A 23059-nucleotide genomic window follows, 5' to 3' on the forward strand; every position below is an offset into this window, starting at 1 on the left:
AACCCAGAACTTCAAAATGACTATATGCAAACAGTTACTCGGTCTGATAGGTTCCACACAAATAGGCACTTGAAGCATTAAATTAATGCAGTAAAGTAGTTTAAAAGTCAAATCAGCTGCTGCTATGTCTTCCGTCTAAGAAGCAATGATTTGTAGTTGTTTAACCTTCATACAATATGCATTTATTCTTAGTGCTCCCTAGCTACTCATCTATAAAAACTGATATTCTACGGTGCTTCAGTCTGATGAAATTGCCTGTTCTCAGACACTTTAGCAAGCAGCTATGGGATGGGGCTGGATAAATGTAATCACTCAAATTCATAGCTACAACTATGGATGCAGGGATTAACCATCTCTATTCTATGAGAACAACATTTGTTTTAATCATGTTGCGAGTCAAAGCAGTGTGTGTTTATAAATACATTGTTTACAGATAAATGTGTAAAACAATTAATTGTGGGTTGCAATGGAGTAAGACAGTTGAATTGAGCTCATGAGGCATTTATCATTTATATCCACAATCAATGGCTATAGGCTATCATTAACTTAACAGTCCAAAAATGGATGTATCAATCCCAGATTGCCCCTTTAATGAACTGCTATTGTTGGAGGGAGAGAAAACTGTAGTTCTCACAAATTGCTTCTAGCGTGAGCCTAACTTTATTATTTTGAAGGCCAACAGTTTGTTGTTATAAGCTGCGCGAGTTCTCATGGACAACGACCCATCAGATGGCATTACCTTGACATTTAGAAGAAAAGGATCTATTGTGCTTGAAGGCCTCCTTTAAGTCACTCACCTCATTTCAGACCTCACAAATGCCAGAATTGTTTTGTTTAATGTCTACCACTAAAACATGGTTGAAAGACTTGGTTTACATTCAGATTGATAGTTGATGCAAAACAAAGGGAAATATTCTGAAATAATGATAATAAAATGAATATAACCATATTCAATTCCCAATCAACCCCCCCCCCCCCAAAATGCTGAGACACTTCACACACTGCTCACATGTAATTTCTGCTCATTCCAGGAACACTGGTTAAGCGGAGGTAATGTCACAGGAATTGCGCACACCATGAAACCCATCAACTGACTGTCGAGACACATACAGCAACAGTACGTAGCCAGTCACCTCTTTTCCCTCAATCCCATCATTATTCCTTTACAATTGTATCTTAGGGCCAAACAATGTACATACCATGACGTATAAAATAACTTCATTGAATATCAACAATCCTTAACGTTTTTTTTTCTGGATCATTATATAGACAATACGGAGAAGAGTATTCTAGGCATCACAAGCCGTGAGTTAAGTTTACCATTTAATGGTGGATCAAATGTCCTATATTGGTCTTCCTCTAGTCTTCCTGAGGCAATCCTCTATAGCCGTTAGTTCATTAAAAAAAACACACACTGCATTACATTCTTCTGTCCATGGATGGGAAGCTCATTTTTATATACACTGGGAAAAATAACAAGGAGTAAATGAAAAAGTTGTGAATGAAAACACAGTGATGTTAGGATTGTGCGCTTTATTGTAGAAAAGCTGTCATACTTTTAACACACTCCGCTTGCCACGTCAGTTCCATTTTAAACAGTTCCATAAAAAAAAAAGCCTCATGAATCACAATGCAAAACTTTGATTACACAACTCTGTGGCTCAATGATAAAATATATGTACAGTACGTACATGTTCATTCATTTCATACAGAGGGCTCCCAAGATGCACCATTTCAAACCGAACACACCTTTTTCTTTCAAGGAACATTGGAAGCAATAACGAGTGCGTAACGGACTTAAGAGCATTTCAATTAATATTCACGTGGAGTACAATAATCACATCATAATACAGGTGAAGATAACATGTTTCCCCATCCGTTTGTCACCATAAATGCCTTGAATACACTTTTCTGTTGACATCTCATTGTCATGACATGTGCCTCCTTGCTGCCCCCATGTCCTTGTTGTAAACAATTGGTTTCAAATGTGATGTTACAGCCCTTTAAGTCTGTCCTATTAACAAGGATGTCCTGTCAATACAACCAGATAGCTGACATGGGCCCACACTGCACGGATGCACGCTTACATCACAATTACATATCAAATCTGATATCCTTTCTTACATTAACATTCCTAAATATACAGGGTTTAAGTACAGATAGATAAACCAATTCTGGTTGTTTCCCAAAAAGAATCAATTCTAAGTTATATTTTATGTATATTGGTTAATAACATGCAGAGCAGTAAAAAAAAAGAGGAATTAACTAAAAGGGAAAGCAAAGTAGGCCGAAGAAATAGGCTAAGTATTTGGCAAGGTTTTAGGAGGCATATCAATGATTCAGTATACAAAATTGACAGGAATGGAATGATTAGCTCTCATTTTAAATCTTCAGGAAAATAGGATTAAATATAATGTCAACAGATCACTGGGTTACCAATCTTTGACCACAAATGGATTGTCCAAGGTATTTGCTTACAATTTAAGTTAACATCAACCATAATTTTGTTACAGCTTCCAGGGGCAAGAATCAGGTATTGTGTCACACTTTTCTCCTGAGTAGGTAAAGTACCGGAGAAGTAGACCAAGACAACATATCAAAAGGGTCACACAGTTGGTCCATCCCTAATTGTTCTGTCATTAACATCTACCTATGCTAATAACACTTCTACTTAATGTCCCTAAAGAGATAGCCATCATGTGGTTTACTCACAAAAGGGGCACCAATCCATTTGGCAAATAATGTCAGCGTTTATGAGCATTTATTGATACCAGGAGGCGATATACAGTGCCCTCCATAATTATTGGGACAGTGAAGCATTTATTCTTATTTTGGCTCTATACTCAAAGTTTGGACTTGAAATCAAGCAATTACTATGAGGTAAAGTGCAGACTGTCAGATTTAATTTGGGGTTATTTTCATCCATATCGGGTGAACCGTTTAGAAATTACAGCACTTTTTGTACATAGTCCCCCGATTTTAGGGAACCAAAAGTATTACGACACATTCACTTATATGTTTATTAAAGTAGTCAAAAGTTTAGTATTCGGTCCCATATTCCTAGCACGCAATAATTACATCGACTCTACAAACTTGTTGGATGCATTTGCTTTGGTAGTGTTTCAGATTATTTTGTGCCCATTAGAAATGAATGGTAAATAATGTATTGTGTCACTTGAGTCATTTTTATTGTAAATAAAAACACAATTTGTTTCTGAATTTCTAACACTTTTACATTAATGTGGATGCTACCATGATTATGGATAATCCTGAATGAAACGTGAACAATGATGAGTGAGAAAGTTAGACGCACAAATATCACACACCCCCCCCCCCCATTTTTTTTTTTACCTCCCCTGTTATTATAATGGTGAGAGGTTAGTATGCTTTGGGGGTATGATATAAAATGCTAACCTCCCCTGTTATTATAATGGTGAGAGGTTAGTATGCCTTGGGGGCATGATATTTTTGCATCTGTAACTTTCACACTCATCATTATTCACAATTCAGTCAGGATTATCCAACATATTTGTAGTCCCAATCTTGATGTAGTCATTGTGTGCTACAAATATGGGACCAAATACTTTAACGCACAAATAAGGGAATTTGTCCCAATACTTTTGGTCCTCTAAAATGGGGGGGACCATGTAGAAAAAGTGACGGAATTTCTACATGGTTCACCCGATATAGATAAATACCCTCAAGTTACAGCTCACAGTGTGCACTTTAACCTCATGGTCATTGTTCGATTTCAAGAAAAAATGCTTTACCGTCCAAATACTTACGGAGGGCGGCATATATCAATACCAAAGTGACTTATCGTCTCAGTCTTAAGGCAGATAGTGTGTGTTCTGTGGTCAGAGACAGAGGGGTATTATTAGCTGGCTCCGGGGTGAAGTTTCCCTAGGTACAGATTTAGGATCAGTTTCCCCTTCCCTAATCCTAACCATAAGTGGGAAAACGCTAAACTCACCCAAGATCAGCGTGTAGGGGCAACTTCCCCCTACTCCTTACTTGCTGCGCTTGGCTTGTGTGGCTTGGCTCTTGTCTGAGGGCTGCGTGCTGGCCTGTTGTTGTGTGTGGCTACGGAGGTACTGCATGGCCTGAACCTGCTGGAGCCGCCTGCTCAGTTGCTCCTCGCATGCCTGCAGCAGCGCCAATGTCCTCTCAGAGTCCCAGCCCAGGACTTGCTCCATGGCCCGTGCACCTTTGTTCACCACCATCTGCAGTTGACAACATTTTGGTTTGGTTTATTTCATGTTGTATACAGCTAAAAATCGGAACCGCAATCTATTCTGAGAAAGAAAAAAGTGCAGAGATGGGGGATAGGATAGTCTCTGCGCTGTATAGACATGGCAGAGATTTGCATTAGTTGCTCATGGTTGATGAATGTCAATGGACCACATTGGAAAAATATAATGCCGAGACTTAATAAGTAAATGTTCTTACATTCATTCTGTTCAATTTAATTGATATTGTTTTCAAAGATAATTGACTTGGGAGATAAGAGGCTCAGACTATACTTAGTGGTGTGAAAAGCCCTTGATATTGGATTTCAAACAGTTACAGTTGGGACAAAAATGGTATTCAATATAAGAAATGCAATTCCTTGGTATACAGTGATCTTATTAGAACTGCTCTAAACTGATTTTTTGTTGTCAGGATTACTTGGCATATTTACAGGCACACATTTTTTATGTAGTTTTGTTTGGTGATAGAGTTAACAGCTTGATAAAAGATGTACTTAGGCAGTCCATTTTCACATGCTGTGTATACTGAAAACAAGAGTGCAGATGGATAGTGCCACCCAGTGGACAGAATATAGAAATTCTCACATATACTGTAGTTCTAGCCTTCCCATTTCCCTCATGTGGTGGAAAGGAAACCATTTCATGCGTCCAAATTCTCTACCCTTCTACCTTAACTGTGCGTTTGTTCACTTCCCTTCATGGATTTAAAAGGGAAGGAGCTGTGTAACAAACTCCCTCTAGCCAATGCTTACACTAATCCAAGGCTTTAAAATACGTGGGGAGAAGATAACCCTTTCGGGAGAATTGGGACGCAATCCAGTGCATCTCAATATTGGAAAGTATTTCTCTCCTGTTCGTTTTTTTCTGTGCACTAAACTGAATAACTTAGGACATATCACTGTAATACTGTGGATACCTACCAGGGACTTTGTTTTCACAATGCATGCCCTTTCATATCAATGCAGATGAAGGAGAGTAGACAAGGAGCGAGTAGACAAGGAGAGGAGTCCACATTAGTCTATTAATATGATACTGTATAACCAAATGCAGCGTTTAGCCGTTGGTTTTTGTGACATACCTGCAGCTCCTCATTGGAGAGCCTGGTCTCAGGGCTTGTTTTACCCTTGAGGACCATCAGCGTTCTGGACATGAATCCTGATGCCGAATCCACCGCCAGCCCGTCTGTCACATCCACATCACCTGACCCTGTGAGACATGGGTTATGGTAGAACATGATCTCTCTCACAACACAATTTGGCTGAGCCAGAGGTTTAGAGGCAATATTTCAGGGCTAGTTGTCTATTGCTTAAAGAATGGCTCCATCTAGTGACAAAAAAGCCACACACGGCTTTTACATAAACTACCACAACTTTTGAGGTGAAGTTAGAATACCTTCCCTGACTTCGCCCCCTCCAAATGGCATTTCCACTCACATAGGTGGATCTTCTAACAGATTGATCCCATTTTATTCCTGATAGCGGTCTCACCGTCATTTCTAGGCTCTGCCTCTTGACTGTCTTCTCTCTCCACTGCCTTGAGGTAGAGCTGGAGCAATTCCTTGGACTGTCGCTCTTCCTCCCTTCGGTCCAACACTCTCTGTAGAGTGTCCTGGAGATTCAGCGCCTTCCTCTCCGGGAAGCCCAGGGCTGAGGCCAGCTCTAAACAAGGCACGTCCACTAGGGTCTGGAACACGCAACATGTATAGTTATTCTCGCTATTACATAGCTATTACACATACAGCTATCCTCAAGCACATAAACATAATGCTAAGGGGGCTTTATATTGAAGTAGTATACACAATATTTATACCATACCTGCTGTAGCCATAAATGTTGTTTTTATCTGATGGAATAGGACCTAACTTTAACAAGATATTCTATATTCATACATTTAAATGTGAGAGGGGAGATGGAGGTGGAAATGTTATTGAAGTTACCCTACTTGTAAATCTGCCTCCGACATCAGTATGATGCTGGCCAGGTCCTTCTTGAGTTGCTGGGCCAGGTAGAACCAGGGCTCGATGCCACTGATTGAGCTGTCCACAGCATCGCTCTCAAGATTCACAGACTCCCTGGTCATCCAAGCTGTGCCGCCATCAACTATAGTAGCATGGTAGAAAATCACTATGCGTTAGTACGGGAATGCAACCTGGGAGAGCTAAGACAGATGACCAATGCCACGTAATCAAAGAACAGAGTTTGGTCTTTAACTAGTTAGCCCAAAAAACAAGCAAAAAAACAAACATACTCTTAGAATATAGGCATAGAATGTCAGAGGATGTGCTTTCCCAAGAGGTTGACTCAAACTGCAGATAGATACACTTAGAAACCGCAAAATGACTGATCACACAATAGTAGGCTTAAACAATGACTATAGCCTAATATGACAATACAAATTTGCATTGACAGAACATAAAAAGCTTACTTCTTCGTAGTGGGGCCCACGTCTCTTTTTCATGCAAGAGCATAAACTTTGTGTTTGTAGGTAAGCACAAGAAATAGGCCTCATCTTCAACTATTGTCCCATCATCTTCTAATACCACAGAGACGGAGGTACTTGGGCTAAACCCAAGAGATTCGCTTCCTGGGAGGTAGAATTACAGAAAAGTACAGGTACATAAACATGTATATGGAATGAATGATTACTAACACTTTAGTTGAACTTGCCACCATAACAAGAGCTTCATAGCATGCATCATTCATAACTTAGAAATGATAAATGTAATAATGTTATGACATCTATATGCGTTGCAGTATTTAGCCTTGACACCCTGATTGTACCACCTGTATGACTGTCATGAGCACTTCATGAATAAAAATGGTCAGAAAACATATGATAGTGTGATGACAAAAGTCACAGTAGGCAAAACCTACCCCGGGGGGGATTCCCTGCAACCCATAGCCCTTTAAGCTAACCTTTGCTAGCTTATTGATATCAGAAGCACCTGATCTAGTGGTATGTTGCTGATGACAGGGATGAATGCAGAAGCAGGGCACCATTTGTGGCTGAGAGACAGTTAAGTGGAACATTGCACTTCGCATTGCTGCATGCTCACTGAAGTGTAATATGCCTAGAGTGTGTCGCTAGCTTCATTTGTCGTTTCCAGTGGTGTAGCGGAGGGTAAACGCAGTTTACCAACGTTTTCTTTTTGCCCGTCAATTTTCTACTTTTTGCAGACCGGCGATCAGAGTTTACACCCAGTTGATTTTTTTATTAACCTTTATTTAACGAGGCAAGTAAGTTAAGAACAAATTCTTACTTACAATGACGGCCTAGGAACAGTGGGTTAACTGCCTTGTTCAGGGGCAGAACGACAGATTTATACCTTTTCAGCTTGGGGATTCGATCTAGCAACCAGTTACTGGCCCAATGCTCTAACCAATAGGCTACCTGCCGCCCCTATTAATATCACTGTTAGTTTGGTACAGTACTTACTACTTGCATTATTATCTAGCTACAGTGCATTCAGAAAGTATTCATACCATTTGACTTATTCCTCATTTTGTTGTGTTACATCCGGAATTCCAAATTGATTAAATATATTTGTTTCTCACCCATCTACACACAATACCCCATAATGACAAAGTGAAACCATGTTTTTAGAAACTGTTGCAAATGTATTGAAAAATCTAATACAGAAATACCTAATTTACATAAGTATTCAAATCCATGAGTGAATACATGTTAGAATCACCTTTGGCAGCGATTACAGCTGAGAGACTTTTCTAGGTACATCTCTAAGAGCTTTGCACACCTGGATTGTACAACATTTGCACATTATTCATAAAAACATTCTTCAAGCTATGGTGGCGAAGTAAATACAATTTAACATTTTAGTCATTTAGCAGACGCTCTTATCCAGAGCGACTTACAGTAGTGAATGCATACATTTCATACATTTTTTCTTTTTTCCCCCGGTACTGGTCCCCCGTGGGAATTGAACCCACACCCTGGTGTTGCAAACACCATGCTCTACCAACTGAGCCACAGGGGACCTGTGCTCTGTCAGATTGGTTGTTGATCATTGCTAGACAGCCATTGTCAAGTCTGCCATAGATTTTCAAGTCGATTTAAGCTAAAACTGTAACCAGACCACACAGGAACATTAAATGTCGTCTGAAGCAACTCCAGTGTATATTTGACCTTGTGTTTTAGGTTATGGTCCTGCTGAAAGGTGAAGTTGTCTCCTAGTATATGTTGAAAAGCAGACAGCCAGGTTTTCCTCTAGGATTTTGCTTGTGATTAGCTCTATTCCGTTTATTTTTATCCTAAAAAACTCCCTAGTCCTTTTCAATGACAAGCATACCCATAACGAACAGACAGGGCTCTAACTCCCCTAGCTCCACAATGAAATAGGGTGCAGGCCAGGCAGCAGGCTGTTAGCCAGCCTGCCAGCTTAGTGGAGTCTGCCACTAGCAGTCAGTGAAGTCAGCTCAGCTATCCCCATTGAGACCGTGTCTGTGCCTCGACCTAGGTTGGGCAAAACTAAACATGGCGGTGTTCGCCTTAGCAATCTCACTAGAATAAAGACCTCCTCCATTCCTGCCATTATTGAAAGAGATTGTGATACCTCACATCTCAAAATAGGGCTACTTAATGTTAGATCCCTCACTTCCAAGGCAGTTAGAGTCAATGAACTAATCACTGATCATAATCTTGATGTGATTGTCCTGACTGAAACATGGCTTAAGCCTGATGAATTTACTGTGTTAAATGAGGCCTCACCTCCTGGTTACACTAGTGACCATATCCCCCGCGCATCCCGCAAAGGCGGAGGTGTTGCTAACATTTACGATAGCAAATTTCGATAAAAAAAAAAATAAAAAATAAAAATAAAAACGACGTTTTCGTCTTTTGAGCTTCTAGTCATGAAATCTATGCAGCCTACTCAATCACTTTTTATAGCTACTGTTTACAGGCCTCCTGGGCCATATACAGCGTTCCTCACTGAGTTCCCTGAATTCCTATCGGACCTTGTAGTCATAGCAGATAATATTCCAATTTTTGGTGACTTTAAAACCTGTTAGGGCTAGGGGGCAGTATTTGCACGGCTGGATAAAAAAATGTACCCGATTTAATCTGGTTACTAATCCTACCCAGTAACTAGAATATGCATATACTTATTATATATGGATAGAAAACACTCTAAAGTTTCTAAAACTGTTTGAATGGTGTCTGTGAGTATAACAGAACTCATTTGGCAGGCAAAACCCTGAGACATTTTCTGACAGGAAGTGGATACCTGATGTGTTGTATTACCTTTAAACCTATGCCATTGAAAAACACAGGGGCTGAGGAATATGTTGGCACTTCCTATTGCTTCCACTAGATGTCACCAGCCTTTACAAAGTGTTTTGAGTGTTCTGGAGGGAGATCTGACCGAACAAGAGCCATGGAACGATGATGGCCCATTAGACACCTGGCGCGCGAGTTCATGTTGGGTACCCTCGTTCCAATACGTTATAAAAGAGAATGCATTCGTCCACCTTGAATATTATTCATGTTCTGGTTAAAAAAGGCCCTAATGATTTATGCTATACAACGTTTGACATGTTTGAACGAACGTAAATATATTTTTTCCCCTCGTTCATGAAGTGAAGTCCGGCGGGCTTAGATCATGTGCTAACAAGACGGAGATTTTTGGACATAAATGATGAGCTTTTTTGAACAAAACTACATTCGTTATGGACCTGTGATACCTGGAAGTGACATCTGATGAAGAGAATCAAAGGTAATGGATTATTTACATAGTATTTTTGATTTTAGATCTCCCCAACATGGCGGCTAGTCTGTATCGCAACGCGTATTTTTCTGGGCGCAGTGCTCAGATTATTGCAAAGTGTGATTTCCCAGTAAGGTTATTTTTAAATCTGGCAAGTTGATTGCGTTCAAGAGATGTAAATCTATAATTCTTTAAATCACAATATAATATTTTACCAATGTTTTCTAATTTTAATTATTTAATTTGTGGTGCTGACTTGACTGCCGGTTATTGGAGGGAAACGATTTCCTCAACATCAATGCCATAGTAAAACGCTGTTTTTGGATATAAATATGAACTTGATAGAACTAAAAATGCATGCATTGTCTAACATAATGTCCTAGGAGTGTCATCTGATGGAGATTGTAAAAGGTTAGTGCATCATTTTAGCTGGTTTTATGGTTTTGGTGACCCTGTCTTTGAATTGACAAAACATTACACACAACTCTTGTAAATGTACTGTCCTAACATACTCTAAATTTATGCTTTCGCCGTAAAACCTTTTTGAAATCGTAAAACGTGGTTAGATTAAGGAGATGTTTATCTTTCAAAGGGTGTAAAATAGTTAAAAATTTGAATTTTGACATTTATTTGGATTCAAATTTGCCGCTCTTGAAATGCACCTGCTGTTGATGGAGTGCACCACGGGTGGGACGCTTGCGTCCCACCTAGCCCATAGAGGTTAATATTCACACTGACTCCAAAAGGCTTTCGGAGCCATCATCAACTCAGTGGGTTTTTTGTCCAACATGTCTCCGGACCTACTCACTGCCACAGTCATACTCTGGACCTAGTTTTGTCCCATGGAATAAATGTTGTGGATCTTAATGTTTTTCCTCATAATCCTGGACTATCGGACCACCATTTTATTACGTTTGCAATCGCAACAAATCTGCTCAGACCCCAACCAAGGATCATCAAAAGTCGTGCTATAAATTCTCAGACAACCCAAAGATTCCTAGATGCCCTTCCAGACTCTCTCTGCCTACCCAAGGACACCAGAGGACAAAAATCATTTAACCACCTAACTGAGGAACTCAATTTAACCTTGCGCAATACCCTAGATGCAGTCGCACCCATAAAAACTAAAAACATTTGTCATAAGAAACTAGCTCCCTGGTATACAGAAAATACCCGAGCTCTGAAGCAAGCTTCCAGAAAATTGGAACGGAAATGGCGCCACACCAAACTGGAAGTCTTCCGACTAGCTTGGAAAGCCAGTACCGTGCAGTATTGAAGAGCCCTCACTGCTGCCCGATCATCCTATTTTTCCAACTTAACTGAGGAAAATAAGAACAATCCAAAATGTATTTTTGATACTGTCGCAAAGCTAACTGAAAAGCAGCATTCCCCAAGAGAGGATGGCTTTCACTTCAGCAGTAATAAATTCATGAACTTCTTTGAGGAAAAGATCATGATCATAAGAAAGCAAATTACGGACTCCTCGTTAAATCTGCGTATTCCTCCAAAGCTCAGTTGTCCTGAGTCTGCACAACTCTGCCAGGTCCTAGGATCAAGGGAGACACTCAAGTGTTTTAGTACTATATCTCTTGACACGTTGATGAAAATAGTCATGGCCTCTAAACCGTCAAGCAGCATACTGGACCCTATTCCAACTAAACTACTGAGAGCTGCTTCCTGTGCTTGGCCCTCCTATGTTGAACATAATAAACTGCACTCTATCCACCGGATGTGTACCAAACTCACTAAAAGTGGCAGTAATAAAGCCTCTCTAGAAAAAGCCAAACCTTGACCCAGAAAATATAAAAAACTAAAATCGGCGTATATCGAATCTCCCATTCCTCTCAAAAAAAATGAAAAAGCTGTTGCGCAGCAACTCCCTGCCTTCCTGAAGACAAACAATGTATACGAAATGCTTCAGTCTGGTTTTAGACCCCATCATAGCACTGAGACTGCACTTGTGAAGGTGGTAAATGACCTTTTAATGGCGTCAGACCGAGGCTCTGCATCTGTCCTCATGCTCCTAGACCTTAGTGCTTTTGATACCATCGATCACCACATTCTTTTGGAGAGATTGGAAACCCAAATTGGTCTACACGGACAAGTTCTGGCCTGGTTTAGATCTTATCTGTCGGAAAGATATCAGTTTGTCTCTGTGGATGGTTTGTCCTCTGACAAATCAACTGTAAATGTCAGTGTTCCTCAAGGTTCCGTTTTAGGACCACTATTGTTTTCACTATATATTTTACCTCTTGGGGATGTCATTCGAAAACATAATGTTAACTTTCACTGCTTTGCGGATGACACACAGCTGTACATTTCGATGAAACATGGTGAAGCCCCAAAATTGCCCTCGCTGGAATCCTGTGTTTCAGACATAAGGAAGTGGATGGCTGCAAACGTTCTACTTTTAAACAAAACAGAGATGCTTGTTCTAGGTCCCAAGAAACAAAGAGATCTTCTGTTGAATCTGACAATTAATCTTGATGGTTGTACAGTTGTCTCAACGAACCGCCCTTGCTGTCTCTGCCTGGCCGGTTCCCCTCTCTCCACTGGGATTCTCTGCCTCTAACCCTATTACAGGGGCTGAGTCACTGGCTTACTGGTGCTCTTCCATGCCGTCCCTAGGAGTGGTGCGTCACTTGAGTGGGTTGAGTCACTGATGTGGTCTTCCTGTCTGGGTTGGCGCCCCCCCTTGGGTTGTGCCGTGGCGGAGATCTTTGTGGGCTATACTCGGCCTTGTCTCAGGATGGTAAGTTGGTGGTTGAAGATATCCCTCCAGTGGTGTGGGGGCTGTGCTTTGGCAAAGTGGGTGGGGTTATAGCCTCTTTCTTTCCTTCTCTCTCATAGGGCCTGAGCCCTAGGACCATGCCTCAGGACTACCTGGCATGATGAGTCCTTGTTGTCCCCAGTCCACCTGGCCGTGCTGCTGCTCCAGTTTCAACTATCCTGCCTGCGGCTATGGAACCCTGACCTGTTCACCGGACTTGCTACCTGTCCCAGACCTGCTGTTTCACAGCAGGAGCGGTAGAGATACTCTCAATGATCGGCTACGAAAAGCCAACTGACATTTACTCCTGAGGTGCTGACCTGTTGCACCCTCAACAACTACTGTGATTATTATTATTTGACCATGCTGGCCATTTATGAACATTTGAACATCTTGGCCATGTTCTGTTATAATCTCCACCCGGCACAGCCAGAAGAGGACTGGCCACCTCTCATAGCCTGGTTCCTCTCTAGGTTTCTTCCTAGGTTTTGGCCTTTCTAGGGAGTTTTTCCTAGCCACCGTGCTTCTACACCTGCACTGCATGCTGTTTGGGGTTTTAGGCTGGGTTTCTGTACAGCACTTTGAGATATCAGCTGATGTAAGAAGGGCTATATAAATACATTTGATTTGATAACGATGTAGCCACCCCCATGCTTGAAAATATGAAGTGGTACTCAGTGATGTGTTTGACTCAAAAATAATGCTTTGTATTCAAAACAGGATGCATGTTTTGGAATATCTTTACAAGCTTCCCTTTTTTCACTCTGTCAATTAGTCTACAATACTAACCTAACTACAATGTTGTTGATTCATCCCATCACAGCTATTAAACTCTGTATCGGTTTTAAAGTCACCATTGGCCTCATGGTGAAATCCTTGAGCAGTTTTCCTTCGTCTCCGGCAAGTGAGTTAGGAAGGATGCATGTATCTTTATAGTGACCGGGTGTATACATACAACATCCAAAGTTTAATTAATAACGTCACTCATGCTGAAAGGGATGTTCAATGTCTTTAAAAAATAAAAATAAAAAATCCCCCATCTACCAATCGGTGCCCTTCTTTGCGAGGCTTTGGAAAAGATCCCTGGTCTTTGTGGTTGAAACACACTGCTCGACTGAGGGACCTTACAGATAATTGTATGTGTCTGGTACAGAGATGAGGTAGTCATTCAAAAATCATATTAAACACTATTATTGTACTGTGACCCAAAATCTCAACTTAATCCATTTTAAAATCAGGCTGTAACACAACAAAATGTGGAAAAGGTCAAGGAGTGTATACTTTCTGAAGGCACTGTATGTATTTCCACAAAACACATGATTATACTAGTTTAGTAGTATTCTAGATCTTGTGTCCAGGCCAGGGATGTGAGCTTTGTTAAGAGAGCACCACGCCTAGTGAGTAGCATTTTAGGAATTTAAGGGATGTCCCGTAGAGGTTCGAGGTAAAATGTGTTTTATATTGGATATTCGGTTCTCTCGTCACTAGCTATTGAACCAAGCATTCCATGGTTATGAAGATGGTATATTCTGAATCAGGGATGGATGGAAAACAATCCACAATGTTTTTATTAAATAAAATATTTAAAAAAGTTAGATTTAGGATTTCAATCTTCAATAGCTCTTATATAAATGGCGTGCCATGACTATGGAAATGATATATTCTGAATCAGGGGAGGAGGGAGAATCCGGGGAGATCCAGGGTCTTCTGTTCTAAAGCAGATCCTATACCAGAGTTTCACCTGTAAAGTTTGTACGTATTTTATTGAGGGATATTTGTTGTGTGTAGATAGTTGATGATGCCTCTGAAAGCTCATCTCTCAGCAGAGCACCACAGGCCGAGCACTAATGAGAGGACAGGGCCAGTACTGTCCAGGGCTAAGTCCAGTGCTGCCCCAAAACAAGGACAAGCAGCTACAATCATAGCTATGGTCTATGATCTTTGCCTTTCTTTCCACAACCTTTCCACAAACAATGCTGTTTTTTGGTTGCTATTTTAGTGTCTCGTCAGTAGCCTACCGAATCGTATCGGTAAGATAGTCGTTCATTTGACTGCCTAATTTGCATACTGGTAGGCTTTATGGCGATTACCTGCAAAAAAATACTTAACCTCTATGGGCTAGGTGGGACGCTAGCGTCCCCCCCGTGGTGCACTCCATCAACAGCAGGTGCATTTCAAGAGCGGCAAATTTGAAACCAAATAAATGTCAAAATTCAAATTTTTCAAACATACAACTATCTTACACCCTTTGAAAGATAAACATCTCCTTAATCTAACCACGTTGTCCGATTTCAAAAAGGTTTTACGGCAAAAGCATAAAGTTAGATTATGTTAGGAGAGTACATTGACAATAGCTGTGTGTAATGTTTTGTCAATTCAAAGACAGGGTCACCAAAACCATAAAACCAGCTAAAATGATGCACTAACCTTTTACAATCTCCATCAGATGACACTCCTAGGACATTATGTTAGACAATGCATGCATTTTTAGTTCTATCAAGTTCATATTTATATCCAAAAACAGTGTTTTACTATGGCATTGATGTTGAGGAAATCGTTTCCCTCCAATAACCGGCAGTCAAGTCAGCACCACAAATTAAATAATTAAAATTAGAAAACATTGGTAAAATATTATATTGTGATTTAAAGAATTATAGATTTACATCTCTTGAACGCAATCAACTTGCCAGATTTAAAAATAACCTTACTGGGAAATCACACTTTGCAATAATCTGAGCACTGCGCCCAGAAAAATACGCATTGCGATACAGACTAGCCGCCATGTTGGGGAGATCTAAAATCGAAAATACTATGTAAATAATCCATTACCTTTGATTCTCTTCATCAGATGTCACTTCCAGGTATCACAGGTCCATAACGAATGTAGTTTTGTTCAAAAAAGCTCATCATTTATGTCCAAAAATCTCCGTCTTGTTAGCACATGATCTAAGCCCGCCGGACTTCACTTCATGAACGAGGGGAAAAAATATATTTACGTTCGTTCAAACATGTCAAACGTTGTATAGCATAAATCATTAGGGCCTTTTTTAACCAGAACATGAATAATATTCAAGGTGGACGAATGCATTCTCTTTTATAACGTATTGGAACGAGGGTACCCAACATGAACTCGCGCGCCAGAGTCTAATCGGCCATCACCGTTCCATGGCTCTTGTTCGGTCAGATCTCACAGTAAAAGACTCAAAACACTTTGTAAAGGCTGGTGACATCTAGTGGAAGCAATAGGAAGTGCCAAAACATTAGTCAACCCCTGTGTGTTTCAATGGCATAGGCTTAAAGGTAATTCAACACATCAGGTATCCACTTCCTGTCAGAAAATGTCTCAGGGTTTTACCTGCCAAATGAGTTCTGTTATACTCACAGACACCATTCAAACAGTTTTAGAAACTTTAGGGTGTTTTCTATCCATATATAATAAGTATATGCATATTCTAGTTACTGGGTAGGATTAGTAACCAGATTAAATCGGGTACGTTTTTTTATCCAGCCGTGAAAATACTGCCCCCTAGCCCCAACAGGTTAAAAAGGAAGCTTGAAGCCTGTGTTAGTCAGCAGACTCTTACAAGGTTCTTTAAGAAGAAATGTGGATTAGTTGATAAACAGTTTTTTCTTAAAATGTTGTATAAATGACATACTACAATTCACAAAGAGAGTTACAAATACAAATTATTTCATTTAACTGACGTTGTTCTCTCTTCCTCTTGTTGTCTTAGCTAGCTCTCCCAATCAACACCTGTGATTGCTTTATGTCTCTCTCTAATATCAATATGCCTTGTAAACTGTTGTTTAGGATAGTTATCATTGTTTTAGTTTACTGCGGAGCCCCTAGTCCCACTCAACATGCCTCAGATACCTCCTTTGTCCCACCTCCCACACATGCAGTGACCTCACCCAACATAACTAGTGCATCCAGAGACGCAACCTCTCTTATCGTTACTCAATGACATTAAGATAGGTAACCATAAAAGCCTTGGTTTCATGCATGTTAACATCAGAAGCCTGCTCCCTAAGTTTGTTTTACTCACTGCTTTAGCACACTCCGCCAACCCTGATGTCCTTGTTGTATCTGAATCCTGGCTTAGGAAGGCCACCAAAAATTCTGAGATTTCCATCCCCAACTACAACATTTTCCATCAAGATGGAACTGCCAAAGGGGGAGGAGTTGCAATCTACTGTAGAGATAACCTGCAAAGCTCTGTCATACTTTCCAGGTCTATGCCCAAACAGTTCGAGCTTCTAATTTTAAAAATCCATCTCTTCAGAAATAAGTCTCTCAATGTTGCCACTTGTTATAGACCCCCCTTAGCTCCCAGCTGTGCCCTGGACACCATATGTGAATTGATTGCCCCCCCCCCCCCACCTATCTTCAGAGTTCGTTCTGTTAGGTGACCTAAACTGGGATATGCTTAACAACCCAGCAGTCCAACAATCTAAACTAGATACCCTCAATCTCACACAAATTATCAAGGAACCCACCAGGTACAACTCTAAATCCGTAAACATGGGCACCCTAATAGATATTATCCTGACCAACTTGCCCTTCAAATACACCTCTGCTGTTTTCAATCAGGATCTCAGCGATCCCTGCCTCATTGCCTGCATCCGTTATGAGTCCGCAGTCAAACGACCACCCCTCATCACTGTCAAATGCTCCCTAAAACACTTCTGCGAGCAAGCCTTTCTAATCGACCTGACCCGGGTATCCTGGAAGGATATTGACCTCATCCCATCAGTAGAGAATGCCTGGGCGTTCTTTAAAAGTAATTTCCTCACCATCTTAAATAAGCATGCCCCTTTCAAAAAATGTAGAACTAAGAACAGATATAGCCCTTGGTTCAATCCATATCCGACTGCCCTTGACCAGCACAAAAACTTCCTGTACTAGCATCGAATAGTCCCCGTGATATGCAACTTTTCAGGGAAGTCAGGAACCAATATACGCAGTCAGTTAGGAAAGCAAAGGCTAGGTTTTTCAAACAGAAATTTGCATCCTGTAGCTCTAACTCCAAAAAGTTTTGGGACACTGTAAAGTCCATGGAGAATAAGAGCACCTCCTCCCAGCTGCCCACTGCACTGAGGCTAGGAAACACTGTCACCACCAATAAATCCACGATAATCGATACTTTCAATAAGCATTTCTCTACGGCTGGCCATGCTTACCTCCTGGCTACCCCAACAGCTCCACCTCCCCCGCAGCTACTTGCCCAAGCCTCCCCAGCTTCTCCTTCACCCAAATCCAGATAGCAGATGTTCTGAAAGAGCTGCAAAACCTGGACTCGTACAAATCAGCTGGGCTTGAAAATCTGTACCCTCTCTTTCTAAAATTATCCGACTCCAATGTTGCAACCCCTATTACCAGTCTGTTCAACCTCGCTTTCGTATCGTCCGAGATTCCTAAAGATTGGAAAGCTGCCGCGGTCATCCCCCTCTTCAAAGGGGGTGACACTCTAGACCCAAACCCATCCTGCCCTGTCTTTCTAAAGTCTTCGAAAGCCAAGTTAACAAACAGATCAGTGACCATTTCGAACCCCACCGTACCTTCTCCGCTGTGCAATTCGGTTTCCGAGACAGTACTGTGTAGTCGTCTTCATCGACCTGGCCAAGGCTTTCGACACTGTCAATCACCGTATTCTTATTGGCAGACTTAACAGCCTTGGTTTCTCAAATGACTGCCTCGCCTGGTTCACAAACTACTTCTCAGATAGTGTTCAGTGTGTCAAATCGGAGGGCCTGTTGTCCGGATCTCTGGCAGTCACTATTGGGGTACCACAGGGTTCAATTCTCGGGCAGACTCTTTTCTCTGTATATATCAACGATGTCGCTCTTGCTGCGGGTGATTCCTTGATCCACCACTACAGACGACACCATTCTGTATACATCTGGCCCTTCTTTGGACACTGTGTTAACAAACCTCCAAACGAGTTTCAATGCCATACAACACTCCTGTGGCCTCAAACTGCTCTTAAAAGCTAGTAAAACTAAATGCATGCTCTTCAACCGATCGCTGCCCGCACCCGCCCGCCCGACTAGCATCACTACTCTGGACGGTTCTGACTTAGAATATGTGGACAACTACAAATTCCTATGTGTCTGGCTAGACTGTAAACTCTCATTCTAGACTCATATTAAACATCTCCAATCCAAAATTAAATCTTGAATTGGCTTCCAATTTCGCAACAACGCCTCCTTCACTCACGCCGCCAAACTTACCCTAGTAAAACTGACTATCCTACCGATCGTCGACATCAGCGATGTCATCTACAAAATAGCTTCCAATACTCTACTCAGCAAATTGGATGCAGTCTATCACAGTGCCAACCGTTTTGTTACCAAAGCGCCTTATACCACCCACCACTGCGACCTGTATGCTCTAGTTGGCTGGCCCTCGCTACATATTCGTCGCCAAACCCACTGGCTCCAGGTCATCTACAAGTCTATGCTAGGTAAAGCTCCGCCTTATCTCAGCTCACTGGTCACGATAACATCACCCACCTGTAGTACGCGCTCCAGCAGGTATATCTCACTGGTCATCCCCAAAGCCAACACCTCCTTTGGCTGCCTTTCCTTCCAGTTCTCTGCTGCCAATGACTGGAAAGAATTGCAAAATCGCTGAAGTTGGAGACATATCTCCCTCAATAACTTTAACCTGTTAGGGCTAGGGGGCAGTATAGACACGGCTGGATAAAAAAAGTACCGATTTAATCTGGTTACTACTCCTGCCCAGTAACTAGAATATGCATATAATTATTGGCTTTGGATAGAAAACACCCTAAAGTTTCTAAAACTGTTTGAATGGTGTCTGTGACTATAACAGAACTCATATGGCAGGCCAAAAACTGAGAAGATTTCAAGCAGGAAGTGGCCTGTCTGAGAAGTAGTGTTTCATCTTGGCTCTTTTTATTGAAGACTCAGGATCTGTGCAATAACGTGACACTTCCTACAGCTTCCATAGGGTCTCAGAGCCCGGGAAAAAGCTGAACGATATCGAGGCAGGCTCTGGCTGAAACACTTTATCGCTTTTGGCAAGTGGCCACTCAGAGTACTATGGGCTTAGGCGCGTGCCCGCTTCGACCGAATGCTTTCTTTTCCTTTGTCTGTTTACCTAAAAGCAGATTCCCGGTCGGAATATTATCGCTTTTTTATGAGAAAAATGGCATAAAAATCTATTTTAAACAGCGGTTGACATGCTTCGAAGTACGGTAATGGAATATTTAGAATTTTTTTGTCACGAATTGCGCCATGCTCGCCACCCTTATTTACCCTTTAGGATAGTGTCTAGAACGCACAAACAAAACGCCGCTGTTTGGATATAACGATGGATTATTTTGGACCAAACCAACATTTGTTATTGAAGTAGAAGTCCTGGGAGTGCATTCTGACGAAGACAACAAAGGTAATAACATTTTTCTTATAGTAAATCTGACTTTGATGAGTGCTAAACTTGCTGGGTGTCTAAATAGCTAGCCCTGTGATGCCGGGCTATCTACTGAGAATATTGCAAAATGTGCTTTCACCGAAAAGCTATTTTAAAATCGGACATATCGAGTGCATAGAGGAGTTCTGTATCTATAATTCTTAAAATAATTGTTATGCTTTTTGTGAACGTTTATCGTGAGTAATTTAGTAAATTCACCGGCAGTGTTCGGTGGGAATGCTAGTCACATGCTAATGTAAAAAGCTGGTTTTTGATATAAATATGAACTTGATTGAACAAAACATGCATGTATTGTATAACATAATGTCCTAGGGTCGTCATCTGATGAAGATCATCAAAGGTTAGTGCTACATTTAGCTGTGGTTTGGGTTTATGTGACATATGCTAGCTTGAAAAATGGGTGTCTGATTATTTCTGGCTGGGTACTCTGCTGACATAATCTAATGTTTTGCTTTCATTGTAAAGCCTTTTTGAAATCGAACAGTGTGGTTAGATTAACGAGAGTCTTATCTTTAAAATGGTGTAAAATAGTCATATTTTTTAAAAATTGAAGTAATAGCATATCTAAGGTATTTGAATAACGCGCCACAGGATTCAACTGGCTGTTGAGTAGGTGGGACGCAAGCGTCCCACCTAGCCCATAGAGGTTAAACATCAGCTATCTGAGCAGCTAACCGATCGCTGCAGCTGTACACAGCCCATCTGTAAATAGCCCATCCAATCTACCTACCTCATCTCCATATTGTTTTTATTTACTTTCTTCTGCACACCAGTATTTCTACTTGCACATCTATCACTCCAGTGTTAATTTGCTAAATTGTAAGTACTTCGCTACTATGGCCTATTTATTGCCTTACCTCCTCACGCCATTTGCACACACTGTATATAGACTTTTTTTCTATTGTGTTATTGACTGTACATTTTTTATTCCATGTGTAACTCTGTTGTTTGTGTTGCACTGCTTTGCTTTATCTTGGCCAGGTCGCAGTTATAAATGAGAACTTGTTCTCAAATGGCCTATCTGGTAAAATAAAAGTGAAATAAAAAATTATATAAAAAAGGGACATTTCTAAATTGTTCAACTTAATGTTTATCATCTCCAGCACCCCCCTAACATCAACATAAGTTAAAATCGCACATTTCTATGTTTTGTAGTAAAAAAAATAGAGGAAGACAAGTGCTTCCAATGACATCAACCAATTAGCAGACAATTAGTAGGCAATGCCTACTTGTAACTGGTTAAAAGCACATGGTGCACACCAATGTCATTGGATGTTGATGTTGGGGTGGTGCTGGAGATGATGAATATGAAGTTTAAAAAAATAATGTTTTCCCTTTAACATGTATGGGCCCAGAACTTAAATGAACATTATTTTAGAGACACATTTTCCTATTTGTATGATTTAAAAATGTAACTTTAAAATATAATTTTCTCAAGATAATTCAGGCTATATACTTTATTTCCGTTTTAATAAAATACATAATTTTAAGAACAAACATAATTGTGGAAATTCATATCTGAAAGTAAAATATTTTCATCTCAAGAGAACCGGTTAAATGTAAAAAAAAAAATAAAAAAAAATAAATGGTTTCATGTTCTCTTACTTAGAAAATATTCCTTATCATATAGAACCTTGGCGATATCCCAAAAAACGAACAAGAAAAAAAAGTATGGATCGTTATCCATCCACCCCTGATTCCGAATATACTATCTTCACAGTCATGGCATGGTTGGTTCAATAGCCATTGACTAGAGAAAACAGATATACATCGAATATCCAATATACAACAAATTTTACCTCGGTCTGCTGAGGTGCCATATCTAATTCAATCAAGTTTGTACAAGTCGAATATGTAGAGCACACAGAGAACAATGTTGCTCATACAGTTTTCAGAATGTAGTGATGATTCACGAAGATTAGAGATCATAGTTGACTGCCAGTTGATTTCCCAATGAACGAATAATAGATACTGTAAACAGTATATGATTTAACAGCTGATACAGTGGCAACGTATGCTGCTACATACAGATATCTACCTGGCGCTAGGCTAGCAAAATGTATTCTGCATTTGGGTTTTATTTATATGACACGTAGTTAGTTACTTGTCTTCATTAAGGAGGAATGCATGCTCACAACTCATCAGGAATACTATATATAGTAGCTACCAAAACTGTCCAAACACACGCACAGTTAGCTACAGAAAAGTTAGTTATCTAACCTTAGCTAGCTAACTTTGCTAGTTGTAGTTGGCTAGACAGCTGTTTACAACATTCATTAGCGTACCTTTAATCTTTAGTTGGTCCAAAGAAGGAACAACCAAACCGTATGATTGTTGTCGCGTAAAATTACACACCTTACAAGGTTTTAGTTCAGACATCACTATTTTGTTATGCCGAAAGTTAAATAACCTTACGGATGTTTACCGCATGCACCTTCTTGGCAGATTCAAACGCGAACACGGAAGTCCTGACATGATGTCATAGGAAATGTAGTGTTATGCGATTTAAAGTCAAAGGTCTGATTTTGAAAAGTAACAACAAATAAATGCATTTAAAATAAAATTCATTTAAAATAAAATATATTTTAAAAATATATCTAAACCAAACCTAACCTAAGAGTCGTTTACGGTATGCACCTTCTTGACATATCCGCAAAAACGGAAGTCTTGAGCTTGGAACTAAGCCCTCATGGGAAATGTAGGGTTTTGCTATTTAAAGTCAAACGGACCTGATTTTGAACAAAGTTGAATAAGGAAAAATATATATTTATCACAGGAGGTTGGTGGCACCTTAATTGGGGAGGACGGGCTCGTGGTAATGGCTGGAGAGGAATGAGTAGAATAGTATCAAAAACATTTGT

At 40.5% G+C, this 23059-nt stretch overlaps 1 protein-coding gene across 1 annotated transcript; it reads right to left on the reverse strand.

Annotated features, from left to right (window-relative positions):
- Positions 1 to 1518: 1518 nt before the first annotated feature.
- On the reverse strand, positions 1519 to 22765 carry dffa (DNA fragmentation factor, alpha polypeptide). The gene is made up of 6 exons (XM_014145824.3): positions 22484 to 22765; positions 6675 to 6833; positions 6192 to 6349; positions 5738 to 5933; positions 5329 to 5456; positions 1519 to 4223 (listed from the first exon to the last, which is right to left on the reverse strand). The coding sequence occupies exons 1-6, from the start codon at positions 22575 to 22577 to the stop codon at positions 4011 to 4013; spliced, it is 948 nt and encodes a 315-aa protein (XP_014001299.1). The 5' UTR covers positions 22578 to 22765; the 3' UTR covers positions 1519 to 4010.
- Between the last annotated feature and the right edge of the window lie 294 nt (positions 22766 to 23059).

This window comes from Salmo salar, chromosome 15, assembly GCF_965601325.2.
Source record: "Salmo salar chromosome 15, fSalSal1, whole genome shotgun sequence".
Classification (NCBI taxonomy): domain Eukaryota; kingdom Metazoa; phylum Chordata; class Actinopteri; order Salmoniformes; family Salmonidae; genus Salmo; species Salmo salar.